Source organism: Esox lucius, chromosome 6 (assembly GCF_011004845.1).
Source record: "Esox lucius isolate fEsoLuc1 chromosome 6, fEsoLuc1.pri, whole genome shotgun sequence".
Classification (NCBI taxonomy): Eukaryota; Metazoa; Chordata; class Actinopteri; order Esociformes; family Esocidae; genus Esox; species Esox lucius.
The window spans coordinates 20,999,830-21,020,036 of NC_047574.1; the positions used below are offsets into that span (position 1 = coordinate 20,999,830).

The 20,207-nt window shown below is 42.9% G+C and overlaps 1 protein-coding gene across 8 annotated transcripts in view; it reads left to right on the forward strand.

Annotated features, from left to right (window-relative positions):
- smap1 (small ArfGAP 1) overlaps positions 1-20,207 on the forward strand; it is a 49,691-nt gene that overhangs the window by 18,069 nt on the left and 11,415 nt on the right. For 4 of the 8 annotated variants that reach the window (XM_010870085.5, XM_010870086.5, XM_020047514.3 and 1 more), the window contains 2 exons: positions 1,094-1,168; positions 2,136-2,213. In XM_010870085.5, the coding sequence (XP_010868387.1) occupies positions 1,094-1,168; positions 2,136-2,213 (153 nt within the window). The remainder of the gene's footprint in view (positions 1-1,093; positions 1,169-2,135; positions 2,214-20,207) is intronic. The other 4 variants (XM_010870088.5, XM_020047513.3, XM_020047512.3 and 1 more) reach the window with 3 other exon arrangements.

Genomic DNA, 20,207 nt, shown 5'->3' on the forward strand with positions numbered 1-20,207 from the left:
GTCTCAGCTAGGCCCCTCTTTTTATCCAGAGGCGAGAAATACTGGTTTGATGAATAACAGAGAGGGAAAGCTCTCTGCTTGTGAGTCCCCCCTCCGGTAGTTTAGAGAGTAGGGGGGATATGCACAGATTTGGAAACTGATGCAATTCTCTCTCACGCTCTTCTCCAAGCACATACTTTGCCTACCGTTAGGAATCGATTGCTACCAAGTGCTGGTGACTTTTTGCTACCAGGCTAAACAACACTGTATGTGGGCCCGGGTGGGTCTGTCCAGGGAGACGCCATGGCTTAGCTTTACTCCCCTGTGTTGCTGGGCTACCAGTGGACCTTCAGTCAGTCTCTGACCTAGAGTGGTTGGCAGAGAAAAGCTAGGAGAAGCCGAGTTGGCAGTAGACTGTAGAAAGCAGGCTCTTACTCTCTCTTTCTCTCTCTCTGTCATTTCCATGGGGCTTTATTGGCATGGGAAACGCAAGCAAGTGGAAAATACGCCAAAATAAAATAAAAAGAATTAACATGGACAAAATAGATGCTTAGGTGTTCAAAGTAATTGCACGCGAGAGGTTTTCTAAAGGATCACTGTTCCGGTGTCTGTCTCTGTGGTTCTTTGTCTCTGGGCGGTTGGGGGTGGGGCCAGGCTGTCACTCAGGTGATCAGATTCAGCCACTTGACTTGGCCCACACAGAAAGGGCCTTTGTGGAGTCACAGACGCTAACACACACTTAATCAATCAATGAGGATCAATCTCTAGTCAACAAAGGTCCACCACTCGCAGCAGAATTGCTGTATGCTTTGTTTAGTGTGTATGCGGTGTGTGTTCGTGTGTGTGTTCGTGTGTGTGTTCGTGTGTGTGTGTTCGTGTGTGTGTTCGTGTGTGTGTGTGTGTGTGTGTGTGTGCGTGCGTGCGTGCTTGCGACCTTGTGGTGAAGGTGATGACAATGTTTTCTTTGTTAGGCTCTGCTAATACCAACGACCGAGCTTACACCCGTGGCCTCTTGCTAATCCTGCTCTTTTCATCTTCCACTGCTGCCTCTCTGTCTCTGTCCCTTCTCTATCACTCTTCCATCATCTTTCCTTTCCACTATCCGTCCCTGCAGAAGTCTTCTGATGCTGCTTCAGGCTCTACATCTCCTTCCTCTCCAGCTGCTGCTGCTGAGAAGAACAGACAGGAGGTCTGAGGTTTTGCATTAGTGCCCCCCTTCCTGTTGTTGCTGCAAAGCTGCCTCCCTGTGCTGCTCCTTCCTGTGTGCTGGGCTCTGCTGTTCTGTGGCGCTGCTCTTAATGGTTTTCCAATTCCCCCTCATCACATAGCGCTATCTCCTGGGGGGGTGCGGCTGCTTTGCTCGTGTGAGGGAGGGAGATATCTCAATCCTGTGGTAAAGAGGTTAAATGGCTGAATAATGGACGCTGCTAGAGTTCTAAGGCACAAGGCCACTGACTCGCACTGAGTGGACTGACTCGCACTGAGTGGACTGACTCGCACTGAGTGGACTGACTCGCACTGAGTGGACTGACTCGCACTGAGTGGACTGACTCGCACTGAGTGGACTGACTCGCACTGAGTGGACTGACTCGCACTGAGTGGACTGACTCGCACTGAGTGGACTGACTCGCACTGAGTGGACAATCACCAAGCTGTTAGAATTCCGTATTAGCTTTTGATACTCATATTTACGACAGAACAAGGCAGTGTAATATTTTGTACTGTTTGAATGAGAGCTGAATCACTTCTCTTGCTGGATTAATCTAGTTGTACTGTAAATATTTTGCAGTACTAATCAAACTGCCATATACATTTAAAAAAATAAAAAATAATGTTTTAGTAGATTTTGCCTGTTTTATAATACATTTCCTGGAGTCATACTCATTCTATGAACAGTGACCTTAATCTTAAATCTCATCCTAACCTTAACCATTTCCTTATCCCATACACTTAAACCTAACACTAACCTTTAACCTTTTTTAACATCTTTTTGATAGTTTATTGATAGTATGATCATCTGTAGAGCATCTCCAGATGCTAATTTAGACTTTTCAAATTAAGTGTAACCAGGTTTTTCAAACTTGTGTGTGTCCTATCCCGCATTCATCTTGTATGGGTTGAAATTGCTGACCGGCAGTGTCTGTTTTTTTTGACAGAAGGAACGAGAGAAGAAGGAGGAAAAGAAGAGAGAAAAAGACCCTGAGAAAGTGAACAGACCAAGCTCCTCTGAGAAGGTAAAGATGGATCGTGGGAGACAGGGATAGATTAAAGAGACACAGGAAAACACAGTGCTTGAGGTGATTTGACATTTTGTTTGTGTGCGTGCAGAATGGGGCATGTTCTGTAATTGTAGTCCAGGGTTATGGTGAGTAATGTGCATGCACGCTTATATTTGTGTGCACGCACTTATGCGCAGATGCTCATGGAGCTTTTTCTATTGTGACTGAGTGGCTGTAGGTCCTGGTGAATAATGCAGCTTGTGTGTGTTTTCTGGGTCATGGTTGGTTATGTGAATAATTCCATGGCCCCTGGAATAGCGTTGTGTTTCTGAGTCTGAGAATTCCCAGAAAACTGTACCAGGCTATAATAAACACTGCAGGAACCAAACATCACCCTCCTGAACTCACACTAAGGATTGTCTGCTTCTGTTGCTAAAGATCAAGAATTCTACATTTGGCAAACAAGGTCTGAACACTACTTCTAGTTTTAAGAAGACTTATAGAACAGGCTGCTATAAAAAGTATTGAGTGTGTATATACACTGAACAAAATTATAAAGGCAACACTTTTGTTTTTGCCCCCATTTATCATGAGCTGAACTCAAAGATTTCCTTCAAATATTGTTCACAAATCTGTCTAAATCTGTGTTAGTGAGCACTTCTCATTTGCTGAGATAATCCATCCACCTCACATGTGTTGCATATCAAGATACTGATTAGACAGGATGATTATTGCACAGGTGTGCCTTAGGCTGGTCCACAATAAAAGGCCACTCTAAAATGTGCAGTTTCACTGCATTGGGGGGGTCCGGCGGGTTCTGGGGGGGTCCAAAAACCAGTCAGTATCTGGTGTGACCACCATTTGCCTCACGCAGTGCAACACATCTCTTTCGCATAGAGTTGATCAGGTTGTTGATTGTGGCCTGTGGAATGTTGGTCCACTCCTCTTCAATGGCTGTGGGAAGTTGCTGGATATTTGCAGGAACTGGAACACGCTGTTGTATACGCCGATCCAGAGCATCCCAAACATGCTCAATGGGTGACATGTCCGGTGAGTATGCTGGCCATGCAAGATCTGGGATGTTTTCAGCTTCCAGGAATTGTGAAGAGATCCTAGCAACATGGGGCCATGGCTGGTCTCAGACAATCTTGGAGGTGAAGATGTTGGATGTGGAGGTCCTGGGCTGGTGTGGTTACACGTGGTCTGCGGTTGTGAGGCCGGTTGGATGTACTGCCAAATTCTCAGAAACGCCTTTGGAGACAGCTTATGGTAGAGAAATGAACATTAAATTCAGGGGCAACAGCTCTGGTGGACATTCCTGCATGCCAATTGCACGCTCCCTCAAAACGTGCGACATCTGTGGCATTGTGCTGTGTGATGGAACTGCACATTTTAGAGTGGCCTTTTATTGTGGCCAGCCTAAGGCACACCTGTGCAATAATCATGCTGTCTAATCAGCATCTTGAAATGCCACACCTGTGAGGTAGATGGATTATCTCAGCAAAGGAGAAGTGCTCACTAACACAGATATAGACAGATTTGAGAGAAATAGGCTTTTGTGTACAGAGAAAGTCTTAGATCTTTGAGTTCAGCTCATGATAAATGGGGGCAAAAACAAAAGTGTTGCCTTTATAATTTTGTTCAGTGTGTATTAACCTACACACACACACACACACACACACACACCACTATTGGACATTCAGGTCACACGTTTCATAGAACAGTCATTCCTTTGGATGCACACAGGGATCCATTAAGATGTCTCGGACAGTGGAAAATACTCACTGAACACACATGGTCATCGCTAGGTTTTACTGAATACACACCAGCTGACCACAGTTCCATTTGAACACTTTCAATAATGCCAAAGTGAGTGACCCAGGGAGTGTGTCATTTTCTGACCCGACTCGACCCTGTCAGAGCTCCAGACTCGAGAGCAAAGCATGCTGGGAATCTGAAAGTAGGCGAATGTGCCCTCTGTGCTGACCTGCAGATTGATTGAAGTGCATGTGTTCCTGTGGGTTGTGTAGGTGCGTGTGTGTGCCAGACAGACACGCAGTGTGTGTAGTAGATTTGTTAATTCTGGCACTTGCTCAGTTCCTCACTTCTACTTATCAGTTGGGCAACTGCTGTTGATGGGTCTGGTGTTGTGTATGAGAGACTGGGTTGTCAGGCCATCATTTGAGCCAATATTGGCCTGCTGTGGATGGGTCTGGTGTTGTTTATGAGAGACTGGGTTGCTGCTATCAGCATACATGTTACCCCCAAATGATTGGCACTCTAGACAAAGATTAGCAAAAATGTCTGTTTAAAAGAAACTATGCTGGAAAAATACACATATATTTTCTGTAAAACTATTTTATACAGTTAATCAAAGAACATGTCATTTTTATTCTTAACAAGAAATCCCTTTTCGTACTCAATAATATACTGTACCCTCCACAATTATTGGAGCCCTCGGATCAGTCCCTTTTTTTTCAACATCGTGCCTTCCAAATGTATTGACACCCCTTCACTTTCTACACATTTTGTTGTGTTACGGACTTGACTAATTCTAATAAATCTTAGGACTACATCTTTGGGATTTCATTTTTTTGGTGTGGGAGCAAATGTCCCCTCACAATACCCCATAATGAAAAGTATTCACACTTGGCTGGACTATTCAGTATTCAGACCATTTGCTATGACACTCAAAATTGAGCTCAGGTGGATCCTGTTTCCATTGATCATCCTTGAGATGTTTTACAACTTGCCTGGAGTCCATCTGTAGTTTATTTAGTTGATTGGGCATGATTTGAAAACTCACACACCTGGCTAAATAGCCTAAGGTCCCACTGTTGACAGTATATGTCAGAGCAAAAATCAAGCCAAGAGACCGAAGGAATTGTCCATAGAGCTCCTTGACAGGATTGTGTCGAGGCACAGATCTTTACAAAACATTTTGTCATTAAAGGTCCCAAAATCACTTTTAAATTAGAGAAGTTTGGAGCCTCGACTTGAACCTGATCAGACATCTCTGGAGGGACCTAAGAAAATTTTGTTCTGTGACTCCCCATCCGACCTGACAGAGCTTGAGAGGACATACAGAGAAACATGGAAGAAACTCCCCAAATACAGGTGTGCCAAACTCGTAGCGTCACACACAATAAGACTCAAGGCTGTAATCACCTTGAGTCTTAGGGTGCTTCAACAAAGTACTGAGTAAAGGGGGGCTGAATACTTATATAAATGTGATTCCCCCCCCCCCTTTTCTTTGTAAAGCATTTGAACAAAATGCCTGAAAACATGTTTGTGCTCAGTCATTGTGGGGTATAGTGTGTAGATTGATGAGGAAAATATATATATTTGTTCCATCTTAGAATAAGGGTGTAACATAACAATATGTAAAAAAGCAAAAGGATTGGAATACTTTCTCGATGGACTGTAGCTTTCATTCCTGAGTGTATATTTCTGTTACAATTGGCTTCTGTTCAGTCCAGTGAGTCACAGCTGTCCCTTGCTGTGAGTTACGTGGGTCAAGTCAGCCAGGCTAGTAAGTGCTTGCTATACCGTTACAAAAAACACCTAGGTCTACTGTAAGTTATTTCTACCAAGAAGAAACACCAGCTACTGAAGCTAGGGTTGTACTCATTTCTTTCTCACAATTGCACTACTGTAGTTTTAAAAAAATGAATGATGATGAAATAGGTCTGTCATTTGTAATTTATTAAATTAGGTGACCTTTTTGTTGACAGGGTTGATGTAGGGATTCAGTATTCTTTGTCCAAATATGTCAGATATGACAACTTATCTTGTATGTACTTTGGCATGTCTGTTGACATGCTTAAAAGCGGTTAATCTCAGATGGTGTAGAAGAGTAAACATGCCGACAGTCTGGCTTTTCTCTGCCTCTTTCTCTCTGTTCCCGCTTCTCAACAGAAAAATAAAGAGAAATAAAAATAAAACACACACACACACGCATCAAATGCACACGCACACTGTAATTGTCTCCACGTCCACACTCCCACACGCTAAATCCCCTTATAGAACACTCCTGGGAGGATTGGAAGGAGGGAGGTGTCTACATCCTCTTTATTTATGTCTTATATACTGTAGGACTATAGACAACCTGGTGCTGCTTTTTAGACTCCATTAGACAATCTTGCCACATGGCTTTTCACAGAGTAAATTGACGCAGCGGATATGAATGTGAATCAGATTGTCAATCAGTCAGTTGACATGGCCAGTTTTATTTCTGCTTCGTAGCTAAACCTAAACCCATATAAGCCTCTGGCTGGATAGTATCCCGTGCAAAAACACAGGCGCAGGATAAACTCACCACTCATATCCCATTGCCTTATATGATCGCCACTCAGTGTACATAATTGTATGTCAGCTTTGAGTAGCCTACGTTTGGTTTATTCTGTCCCTACGTGTTGTCTACCACGAGCAGCACCATTACACCAAGGTACATTTGGTGTGTGTATAAAGGTAGTTCTGACTCTGCTCTTTGTTAATGTCACAGACAGGACTATTATGTTTTCAGAGATAATGTGCGGATCCCTTACACAGGAACCAATGGGTTCTCTGGCAGCTGTACAACCTCCTCAACAGTCTGACGTACTGTATAGGTCTAGTGGGCTCCGAGACAGGGGGAGAGATGATGGAATGATCTGGGATAATCAGTGGTATGAATTAGTGAGATCCGTGACGCGGCTGTTCTTCTGAGCACCATGGTCTGGGGTTTACATGCTCTGCCATTAGCTTGGAGATTCCAGATAGTGTTTGTACGTGGCTATAACATGTAGATTTGAGATCGCCATATAAACCAGCCTTATAGACTGGAGGTACAGGCTAGCGTCTGGCCGATGCTGGCTGGGTAACTTAGCTTCCACCGGCTGTGATCCCAATCAGCATCTGATTACTTCAGTACCCTACTGTGAGGGGTTTAACTGGGATTATCAGTCTTTACTACTGAAGGCTGGGAAAGCGATGCAGTTTTTGCTACACACACACATTCAAATTCTTTGTTTTCCCCGTCTCTGCAGCTCACCCGATCACACCTCGCCTCTTCATCACTCTCTCCATCTGTACCCCCACCCCCCCCATATGGACATTGCCCATGGGCTGTAATTAGTCTCCAGCCATTCTGGCCTGACAGCATCTGTTGGTCTCTGACAGCTCTCATTGGCTTCCCTCTGACTGAGCGCAAAGTCAGTGTGAGCCGTGCGACGTGTGGAGAGTCACGTGTGGAGAGTCACGTGTGGAAGGTTGCATGTAGGCCTGACCCCATAGGTGGATTCTAGTGGCGTAGTTTCTCCTGAGACACCTGCCTGATCAGTGCGTGTATCAGCTGTGAGTCTTCCTATCACTCTACACTGTTGGGGGTGTGGTGGGCACAAGATGCTTTTGAGTGTTCACTCATAAGTGTGATTCTGAATGGAAAAAAATATGGAATTATTTTAAAAGATATCTTTGGCTTGAATAGGCTGTCCAAAAACATATTGTCCATGTGCACGTTCAGAACCAAAAGCGAGCCTGTTTTAATTAACCGCATTGCCTTGCAAACGTGGGTGCCCATATCTAGATGTCATACAGCACTTACTCTATATCATTCACCCTGGTTTGGCCTTATAAAAAGAGGTACTTTTAAACCTACTTTCAAATTCTATATAAAAACAGTTTGAAAATGCTAGAATCCCATCTTTATCAGAACAGTAAGGCTGTTGTCTACAATTTCACGGTTCTTGTTCATGCTCGCTGTGTGTATAGAAAATTGCACAGCATCAATATTAGGCTAAGATGTAACAGTCTGGGGAATATCTTATTATATTCGTGAGGAAGAAAGGAGGCCTATCCATTTGTCGATGTGCACTGCTCCCCAGAGTGAGTGGGCAGAGTGTAGAAATGCCAGTCTCTCCATCCGTTCCTAAGGCATCTTCTGCGTACATGTATGCTGTATGACTGGTTTCATATATGATCTGCTTCCCATGGCAGACTTCAAGCTTCCGGTTGCCATGGCGCCTTTATTATAGCCTTGGCCAATCACTATTTTAAAAACTGTATTTTTAATATGCATTATTCTTGAATAACTTTTAGTTTTTGAGTTGCTAATCAAATGCTGATCAGTTGTCTAATAATGTTTTCCTTTCATCCATAAACATTTTACCAAAATGTTACTTTTCTGCAATCAACTCATTGTTGCTAGTTGATTGTTTTCTTTTGAATATTTGTCTTGAAAATCTTCGACTGAGGTTTCATCTATTATCTGGAGGTCTACAAAGGACTAAAATGAAGGACATTCAGATCTACTCCGGAGTGTTTCTTTGTAGTTTTAGGAGAATTGAACGGTTGGGTTGGTGATGAGCTTGGGGAGTGACTTCTGCACCCCAGAGTCCTTCAGAGTGGGTCCAGACATTGAGGACTGAGAGTGAGTGGAGGGTGGGTCGACAGCTTTGGAGAGGTTGTGGTTGGATGGCAGAGATGGGTGGGCTGTGCTGCCTGTCTGCTTCCAGAGGACCTGCTCATCTCCCTCGTGAAACACATTCACCCTCACTCTGATAATGTATTATGGAAAAGTAGAAGATTGAATTTGTTGACCGATTGATCAGTCAAATGTACTGGCGAGAGAATCAGTCATGCACTATTTATTTATTTTTGTCAGGGAAATCTATTTCCATGTGTGTTTGTGTCCATTATGTCTCTGTTTGCTGTGCCGTGTGTGTGTGTGATGTTGCATTTACAATACCAGTCAAAATATGGACGCAAGTACTCATTCAAGGGTATTTCTTCATTTTTACTATTCTTCACATTGTGTAATAATAATAATTAATAATAATTATAATAGAACTATGAAATAACATATACAGTATCATGTAGTAACCAAAAGGGTGTTAAACAAATTAAAATACATTTATATTTTAGATTCTTCAACGTAGCCCCCCTTTGTCTTGATGACATCTTTGCACATTCTTGGCATTCTCTCAGGCAGGTCATGAGAAAGTCACCTGGAATGCTTTTCCAGCAGTATTGAAATACAACTCTGTTTCCAAAAAAGTTGGGATGCTGCGTGAAATGCAAATAAAAACAGAATGCAATGATATGCAAATTTATCTCTATATTTAATTGAAAATGGTACACAGACATATCAAATGTTGAATCCGAGAAATGTTATTGATTTAGAAAAAATATATGCCCATATTGAATTTGGTGCCAGCAACACATTGTGACAGGGGCATATTTACCACTGTGTTGCATCACCTCTTCTTTTAACAATACTCTGTAAGCGTTAGGGAACTGAGGAGACCAGTTTCTGTAGTTTTGAAAGTGAGATGTTTTCCCATTCTTGCTTGATATTGGATTTCAGCTGCTCAACAGTTTGGGATCTCCTTTGTCATATTTTTTGTTTCATAATGCACCAAATGTTTTCAGTGGGTGACAGTTCCGGACTGCAGGCAGGCCAGTTGAGCCCCCAGACTCTTACTACAGAGCCATGCTGTTGTAATACGAGCAGAATGTGGGTTGGCATTGTCTTGCTGAAATAAGCAAGGCCTTCCCTGAAAAAGACGTTGTCTGGGTGGCAGCATATGTTGCTCCAAATCCTCTATGTTGTTCTTCACAGATGTGCAAGTCACCCATGCTATGTGCACTAATGCACCCCCTTACCATCACGGATGCTGGCTTTTGAACTGTGCGCTGATAACAAGCCAAATGGTCCCTATCCTCTTTTGCCGGTAGTACGTACTGCCCACGATTCCCAAAAATTATAAAAATTCTTGATTCATCTGACCACAGGACAGTGTTCCGCATCGCCTCAGTCCATCTTAAATGAGCTCAGGCCCAGAGAAGGTGGCGATGGTTCTGGATCTTGTTTATATCTGGTTTCTTCTTTGCATGGTAGAATTTTAACTTGCATTTGTGGATGCTGCGACATACTGCGTTCACAGACAATGGTTTTCGGAAGTGTTCCTGAGCCCATGCTGTGATTTAGACTACAAAATCGTGTCTGTTTTTAATGCAGTCATGCCTGAGGGCCCGAAGATCACGGCCATCCAATATTGGTTTTCGTCCTTGTCCTTTGCGTACTGCGATTTCACAGAATTCTCTGAACCTTTTAATGATATTGTGTACCGTGGATAATGAGATCCCCAAATTCTATGCAATTTAACGTTGAGAGACGTTTTTCTTAAATTGTTGTACTATTTGCCTGTGCAGTCTTTTTAGTCATTTTACGCAGCGTCCTAAAGTTTTTGGAGATGAGGTTCTAGTTCCCACATATGCTTTTTCTTCACTCTGCTGTCCAAGTCATCTCAATTGGGTTGAGGTTCGGGGATTGCGGAGGCCCGGTCATCTTATGCGGCGCATCACTTTTGATCAGGTAGCTCCTATACAGCCTATGGGTGTGTTTTAGGTGATATTGTACTGTTGAAAAACAAATGGTACTCCCACTACGCGCAAACCAGATGGATGCTGTATCGCTGCCGAATGCTGTAGTAGCCATGCTGGTTGAGTGTGCCTTGATTTCCAAATAAATCACTAATAGTGTCACCAGCAAAGCACCATCACACCTCCTACATGCTTCACGGTGGGAACAATACACGCAGAGATCATCCATTCACCCACTCTGTCTCACACAGACATGGCAGTTGGAACCAAAAATCGGAAAATGTGGACTTCTCAGACCGAAGGACAGATTCCCACTGGTGTAAAGTCAATTTCTTATTTTTTCTTGGCCCAAACAAGTCTCGTCTTATTACTGCTTTCCTTCAGTAGTGGTTTATTTGCAGCAATTTCACCATAAAGGCCTGAACAGTTGATGTTGGATGTGCCTTTTACTTCAACTCTGTGAAGCATTAATTTAGGCTCCAATCTGAGCTGCAGTTAATTGCCAGTTGCTGCGGCTGGTAACTCTAATGAACTCATCCTCTGTAGCAGAGGTAACTCTAATGAACTCATCCTCTGTAGCAGAGGTAACTCTGGGTAATGTAGGATGTATGTCACTTGTGTTGTGGTATGTGTGTGAGATATGCTCTGTGGGATGTACAGTATCTCACAGAAGTGAGTACACCCCTCACATTTTTGTAAATATTTGGTTATCTTTTCATGTGACAACACTGTAGAAATGACAGTTTGCTACAATGTAAATTAGTGAGTGTACAGTTTGTATAACAGTGTACATTTGCTGTCCCCCCAAAATAACACACTTGTGTTGTGGTGTGTGTGTGTGTGTGTGTGTGTGAGATATGGTCTGTGGGTTGTGTGGAAAGAGAATACTGTGTAACACTGGAGTAGCCTGTTTAGGAAGGGGCACAGATTTCTTGTGATTTGCACACACCCACCCTCCACCACCACCACCACCACCACCACCACCACCACCACCTGCCTTGGGTGAAGACAGCCTGGGGGGAGGGGGGTGGTGGCAGGTAGTCCCTGGGTCTTCACCACTCAGTCACAAGCTGCTCTGCTACATCCGTTTCTCCCTCCTTCCTTTCTCCTCTCTCTGTTTTCTTCCTCCCCAAACAGTGAGGTCTCTCCCTCCCATTGGTGCGGAAGCATGTGTTTTCTTTTTCTTTTCGGGCCATGAATAAAATATCAAAGGAGAACAAGCGCTGTTCACTGTGTGGAAGTAGGAGTGTATGCTACAGTAAGTCTGGGGATTTGATGGGGCATTGTATCTGAGACTGGATGGAGATCAGCTAAAACACACACGTACACACACTGATAGACAACACATACACATACACATGCTACACCATGTGCCTCCTCTTGTCGATAGCGGTTAGTTTCAGCAAAAGGTGCAAAGGCTGTTCAAAGGAGAATCCAATGCCTAACACACACAGACACACACACACACACACACAGACACACACAGACCTACGTGCACAAACACAGCAGGCAGCCCAAATTGGCTGCATCCTGTGTCCGCCTCCCCGCCTGGCACAGGGGTGGCGAGGGGGTTAATCGATAGCATAGCCACAGGGTGGATAATCAATAGCCTGGACGGTTTCCTCAGCGCTCTCGACCCCCCCCAACGCTGTCAGCCAGGACACCCTGGAAAAATATGGTGGAAATTACAGCTGCATTTCCTGGAAGTCCACGTTTTGTACTTGGTGCCCTTGTTGCAAGTGAATGTGTGACTCGGTTCAGCCCTGTGCCTGTTTGGGCTGTGACCGATGACTGACTCAAACTGTGCCTGCACTGTTCCTGTGAAACTACCAGATAAGCATTTAGAAAGCCTTTTGTGTAAAGCCACCTAATTAAAAGTTTGGAACGACTGCATACAGTATCTGCCCTTTGTAACGTATCTCCTGACCAAAGAGGGTGTAATTCAGGATTATAATTTTTTTTTTTACCCCCTCCTCCAAGCTTGGATGGGGTGTAAAAAGCCATAAATGCAATTACTTTATGTAAAGTGGCTGAGTTGTGTTATATAAAAACAAACTTGGAAACAATGCTGGCATTAAAGTGACCCTGGCGGAGGTTTTTGATGTGGAATAGCCAATCTGCAACGAGATTAAGAGGTATCTTTAGTGTGATATCTGTATAAGCACCGCCCTCTAGCCAAGGAACTTTACTTCAGAGAGAGAGAGACACACACACACACACACTAGGCATACCACACACACAATACAGTTTTCCAAAGCTCAGTTCGATAGGCACTGTTTGACAGTTTGCACATTAGAGTTCCATTGATCTAGCCTAAGCTGTCTGTGTTGTTGATGGAACTGAGACCACACACACACACACACACACACACACACTGCTGATGAGAGGAACATTCAGGAACAGTCAGTGTGTGAGATGTGTGTCTGTTTTAGACTTTGATATGTATGTGTGTGCGTGTGTGTGTGTGTATATATATATATATATATATATATATATATATATATATATATATATATATATATATATATATATATATAATGATAATACACGCGCACACACACATTTATTTTGGATTTTCTTTTTTCCCTGGGCTGGCAGTCACGCATCAACTGCCAGATATTGGCCCTTACTATTCCCAACGATCTGGAGCGTGTGAACTGTGTGTGCGTGTGTGTGTTTTTGCTGTTTAAACTGAGGGACTTTTCGCTGACTGTCAGATGAATTTAGCTCTGGAAACACTATGTGGCAGCTTAGGATCTCCCCTATGTGACAAAACCTTTTAGACAAGGTGTGTGTATGTGGGTTTATGCATGTGTGTGCGTGCCTCAGACTGTCAGGGGTTGTTAAAGTCGGCGATGCTGCAATAGTTCTGCACCATCCATCCCAGAAACACTGTCACCCCAAAACTTCACCATGCTAGGGCTGACCTCATTTGGTCCCCAAAACTTCACCATGCTAGGGCTGACCTCATTTGGTCCCCAAAACTTCACCATGCTAGGGCTGACCTCATTTGGTCCCCAAAACTTCACTATGCTAGGGCTGACCTCATTTGGTCCCCAAAACTTCACCATGCTAGGGCTGACCTCATTTGGTCCCCAAAACTTCACCATGCTAGGGCTGACCTCATTTGGTCCCCAAAACTTCACCATGCTAGGGCTGACCTCATTTGGTCCCCAAAACTTCACCATGCTAGGGCTGACCTCATTTGGTCCCCAAAACTTCACCATGCTAGGGCTGACCTCATTTGGTCCCAAAAATGCTTTGTGGATATTCTCCAAGCGAGGCCAGGTTGCAAGATGTTTTTGAATGGCACTGTAGTACTAAATGAAAATAATTAGTGATGTAATGCATAATTTAAAAGGTTACCTGTCAAAAAGACAAACCAAAAGCTTTGTGCATCTTCACTACTTATCAGCATTGGAGCACAAACCTGTGTGCTCATTCAGATTAGAGGAGAGAAAGCACTTGTGTCATTTCCCCATTCAAGCCTTAAAAAAACCGGTTACATTTACGTTTATATTACACTGTTTAGCAATCTCCTACACCCCTGAAAATCTTGAAAGCCTTTTATCTGAGCAGTGAGTGTTGCGTAGTTTTCCCTGTCCAAGTGATCCACACAGTTTCAATTTTGTTGAGGTTTGCTAATATGTACACTGTGTGTGTTATATCTGTAGACTTCTCCTCTAAGGTCTTAATCAGAGGGGGTGCGGGGTCATTATCATGTTGAAATCACTACTTTAACTAGTCAAGGATGGCAATTCCTCTTAAGACTTCTCACGGTCAAAGCTACTCAGACACATCCTGAGCAATCGCTTCACTGTATTTCTTTCTGTCCCTCAAGGAAGTAACCTTTAAGTACAGTTTAGATGCAGACATCTTTTAGGGTCTTCCAGTGCATTTTTTTGTCTTCAACTTGCCCAGTTTCTTTAAATGTCTTAATGACATTTCTTATACCAATCTCACAATATATCAATTACCTTTTAGAGAACGCTCCAAATTCTTGTTACTTTTGCTGTATGAATGTTTTTTTATTCTGATGTTATAATGCTTCATATAATAACGTGTATCTTTGCCAGAACAATAATGAGCTTTACAGTTTTATAGGTCTATTTGCTGTTCAACATGTGGAAAATCTGAAACTGTTGTATACAAGAAAGCCATATAATTCTGCTAGTTCATATGTCAGGAGAAATGACATGCTATCCCGATTAGTAATAACTGGTAAATATGATTGACTTAATAATACATATGAAGCCCTGCTGTTCTTGGCAGACTTAACTCTACACGGATGAGGACCCAGGCGTAGGGAGAACAGAGGACATTACATTAAAGAATTAAGTAACAAAACAGAAAGTACAAGACAACCATTACAATGGCATGAGAACCAAATAATGACTGACAAGATTCACAAGGGAAGAAGGAACTTCGATTGTTCAGTATTGTTGAAGTCACCAGTGGCGTTTGTTGATGTTGGAGCTGAGGTAGGTAGAATTCTTTGTGCTCTATAGGGATACAGAGTCTAGGTAGACTTTGCATTTGTAAATTGGGAACTTATTCCAAACACTGTTTCGTAATACCATCGTCTTACTGATATTCAGCATCAGGGTTGACTGATTTGGGCAGAGGATTTACGGACAGAAGAACCAGATCAGTTGCAAACCGTAGACTTGATTTCCGGCCATTGCCCTTGCCAAATCACTGATATAAACATTATAGTGTGGGGCTCAAACTGCAGCCGTCTCACTTTACACCATTGGGGGAAGGAATATCTTTATTGACACTTAATGACATTTAACTGCATACTTGCTTTCCAATAATTTGTAAAACACATTATTTGAATACATTTTGTCAGTTAAGGTTTGAATGGTCTGTAAACAGTCTTCTATTTTGATGTTTTCTTCACATATGGTTTGTACTGGGGAAATATTGAAGTATGCTGTCGATGATAAAGCATATGATTTTTTTTTAAGTTTGCTGTTGATGCAGATTTCTTAGCACTGGGTGTGTTTGTCTTCATTCAGGAGCCATTTTGACACACATCTCCAGACAGGGGCAGCTTTATTATTCTCTTTTCCAGTCTTAATAAGGCACTTGTCAGGCTGCCTGCTGACATCCCTCTTTGACAGAGTCATAGAAGAGTCTGTTTTCCCCTGTCAGAGCATTCTTCCCGAGATGAGCAGTTGTCATGGAACTGTGTACACTGTTCCTCGCTGCTGTGTTGATGGTATTTGTTGTTAGGGACTTTATTTGCTGTTCTTAGTTCGTTCCTAGAATATCGATTTGTGCTGGAATGTTATTCATTCAGGTTGCTTTTACCAATGCTTTGCTAAAACACTGTTTTTAATATCCGGAGGTGTGAAGGAACTAATTACAAATATCCTCATTGCATTAATTGAGTAGCTTTTCTGATGTCAGTAGTAAGTAATTTTGCTGCCTAAGAAAAAGTACTATTACTTCAACCATATTTTTCTTTAGTAGGATATGTCAGTATTATTTTACATAGGGTGGGTTGGATGGATGGATGGGTGGGTGGGTGACAGACCTTAGTTCCTACTGTTCATTCATTTATGATGTGGTTTTATTTTTAAATGGAAATACAGATTATAGTCTTAGACATGGCTATCTATTATCTTGTAGCCTACATGAAAATATTCTAGTTATCAGTTAAAACATTTTGCGTTTTAAAAACCAATAGGCCTGTTTAGAATTCTTATGTAATATTTTGTTATTTAATCTTGATCATCTGGGTAAACTATTATAGAGCACTACTGTAGTCCAAAGTTGGAGTGCATTTGGGAAAATAGTTTAAAGCTATATATCTGGGCAGTAATTTTCCTTGGTCGCAAAAAACACTATATACAAATATACACAAATATGATGTAAACAGAAGGCTAATTGATAACGTGTTATAAAGAAATTGGAAGAAACTTGCCCAAAAATGTACAGGGAGGGGGAACAAATTTGATCCCCTGCTGATTTTGCATGTTTGCCCACTGACAAAGAAATGATCAGTCTAAAATTTTAACGGTATGTTTATTTGAACATTGAGAGACAGAATAACAACAACAAAAATCCAGAAAAACGCATGTCAAAACTGTTATAAATTGATTTGCATTTTAATGAGTGAAATAAGTATTCGACCCCTCTGCAAAACATGACTTAGTACTTGGTGGCAAAACCCTTGTTGGCAAGTACATAGGTCAGACGTTTCTTGTAGTTGGCCACCTGGTTTGCACGCATCTCAGGAGGGATTTTGTCCCACTCCTCTTTGCAGATCTTCTCCAAGTCATTAGAGTTTTGAGGCTGACATTTGGCAGCTTGAACCTTCAGCTCCCTCCACAGATTTTCTATGGGATTAAGGTCTGGCTAGGCCACTTCAGGACCTTAATGTGCTTCTTCTTGAGCCACTACTTTATTGCCTTGGCTGTGTGTTTTGGTTCATTGTCATTCTGGAATACCCATCCATGACCCATTTTCAATGCCCTGGCTGAGGGAAGGAGGTTCTCACCCAAGATTTGACGGTACATGGCCCCATCCATCGTCCCTTTGATCCGGTGAAGTTGTCCTTTCCCCTTAGCAGAAAAACACCCCCAAAGCATAATGTTTCCACCTCCATGTTTGATGGTGGGGATGGTGTTCTTGGGGTCATAGGCAGCATTCCTCCTCCTCCAAACACGGTGAGTTGAGTTGATGCCAAAGAGCTTGATTTTGGTCTCATCTGACCACAACACTTTCACTCAGTTCTCCACTGAATCATTCAGATGTTCATTGGCAAACTTCCCGACGGGCCTGTACATGTGCAAAGGGATCATGCGGGCGCTGCAGGATTTCAGTCCTTCATGGCATAGTGTGTTACCAATTGTTTTCTTGTCCCAGCTGACTTGAGATCATTGACAAGATCTTCCTGTATAGTTCTGGGCTGATTCCTCACCGTTCTCATAATCATTGCAACTCCACAAGGTGAGATCTTGCATGGAGCCCCAGACTGAGGGAGATTGACAGTTCTTTTGTGTTTCTTTCCATTTGCAGATAATCAAAAAGAAATTCACCTTCTCACCAAGCTGCTTGGCGATGGTCTTGTAGCCCATTCCAGCCTTGTCTAGGTCTACAATCTTGTCCCTGACATCCTTAGACAGCTCTTTGGTCTTGGCCATGGTGGAGAGTTTGGAATCTGATTGATTGATTGCTTCTGTGAACAGGTGTGTTTTATACAGGTAACAAGCTGAGATTAGGAGCACTCCCTTTAAGTGTGCTCCTAATCTTGCTCTTTACCTGTATAAAAGACCCCTGGTAGCCAGACATCTTTTGGATTGAGAGGGGATGAAATACGTATTTCACTTATTAAAATGCAAATCAATTTTTTTTTTGTTATTCTGTCTCTCCCTGTTCAAATAAACCTACCATTAAAATTATAGACAATTTCTTTGTCAGTGGGCAAACTTACAAAATCAGCAGGGGATCAAACACTTTGACATCACTACTATATATCAAGGTCAGCATAATTCATTTAAAAGCAAATTACTTTGTGTACTTTTTAAATGAACTACTATATTAACAAAATCATTCTAATTCTACTTGAGTCAAGTACAAATAAACAGTACTCTTTTTGCTCCTGTCGATATCTCAAAAGTTTTTTTGCTTTCTGTGTGAATTTACTTTTTTTCACTGTATACTAGCAGCTAGAGTCTACACTAACCTACTTGGTATGCAGCTTTGTGCTGCTGTGCTCTAGGTATGAAGTTGATCTTAATGGACATGGAAGGGAGTGTGTAGCTGGTCTTCCATCCAAGCAGGATAGTGACAGATTACAATGCTTACTCCGTTTGCTTGGTGTTATTGGAGGTCTCTGCGCTCACCTCAGATTAAGTTTCCACTGTCTACATCAACTACGTCTTGTCCTGAGTCAAATTGCTTGCAGCAAATTAGTCATGCCCCTCATCAACTAGAGCCAGCCCTCATAAACCAATGGTCAACTAGAGCCAGCCCTCATAACCAATGGTCAACCAGAGCCAGCCCTCATAACCAATGGTCAACTAGAGCCAGCCCTCATAACCAATGGTCAATTAGAGCCAGCCCTCATAACCAATGGTCAACTAGAGCCAGCCCTCATAACCAATGGTCAACTAGATCCAGCCCTTATAACCGATGATCAACTAGATCCAGCCCTTATAACCGATGATCAACTAGAGCCGGCACTCATAACCGATGATCAACTAGAGCCGGCACTCATAAATGATGATCAACTAGAGCCGGCCCTCATAACCGATGATCAACTTGTCAGCCCTCATAAGCGATGATCAACTTGAGCCAGCCCTCATCAGCAATGATCAAGTAGAGCCGACCTTCATCAGCAATGATCAAGTAGAGCCGACCTTCATCAGCAATGATCAAGTAGAGCCGACCTTCACCAGCAATGATCAAGTAGAGCCGACCTTCACCAGCAATGATCAAGTAGAGCCGACCTTCACCAGCAATGATCAAGTACGGCCAGCCCTCATCAGCAATGATCAAGTAGAGCCAGCCCTCATAACCAATGATCAAGAAGAGCCAGCCCTCTGCACCATCGCAAGGTCTGACGATGGGTCTGATGTTTTCATCCCGGTACCAAACCGCAGTCAGAGTACCGTTGGCTAGCACGTGGAGGTCTGTGCGATTCTCCAAGGATATGCCTCCCCAGACAATCACTGACCCACCACCAAACCAGTCATGGTGTTCTCTGGCGAATGCCAATCAAGCGGCATAGTGCTGGGCTGTGAGCATAGGTCCCACTAGAAGACGTCGAGCCCTCAAGCCACCCCCATGGAGTCTGTTTCTGACAGTTTGGTCAGAAACAGGAACACCAGTATCCCGCTGGAGTTCATTTTGTTAGGTATCTGGCTGTGCTCCTCTTGTTCCTCCTCGCACAAAGAAGCAGATACTAGTCCTGCTGCAGGGTTTATGTCCTTCTACAACCCTGTCCAGCTCTCCTTGTGTAACGTCCTGTCTCCCGGTATCTCCTCCATGCTCTTGAGACTGTACTGGGAGACACAGCAAACCTTCTCGTGATGGCACGTATGGATGTGCCATCCTGGAGGAGCTGGACTACCTGTGCAACTGGAATGGGCTGCAAGTACCGCCTCATGCTGCCAGTAGTGAAAAGGACACTATGCATAATGCTAAACTAGAGAGAGAAATTGTCTGTGGCCACCACCTGCAAAACCATTCCCTTTTTGGGGGTTGTCTTGCTGTTGCCTCTCCAGTGCTCCTGTTGTCACTTTTTTCATTTACACAAAAAATCTTCTATGCTTCTTAACGGGACAGACTGATATCCCTGACGTTTAATTTACTTGGTGTTATACTGTGATTACGTTTTTCCTTAATTTTATTGAGCATTGTGGTTAGAGATGACATTTGCCAATGTGTGGGTCTCAGTATGGCTGACTACTGTATCTGTAGTTTGTGTAACAGTGTACCAGTAGACTAAATAATAATGGTGCATAATTCTGCTCAACCCTTTAACAGTATACAGCTCCGGAAACAATTAAGAGACCACTGCACATTTTTCTTTCCTTTCCAAAAAAGTTGAAAAGGAATCTTTTGAGTGAGGAACAGAAAGCGTTCAATTTTAACCCTTCTGTTCCTCACTCAAAACCTTCCCTTTTGGCT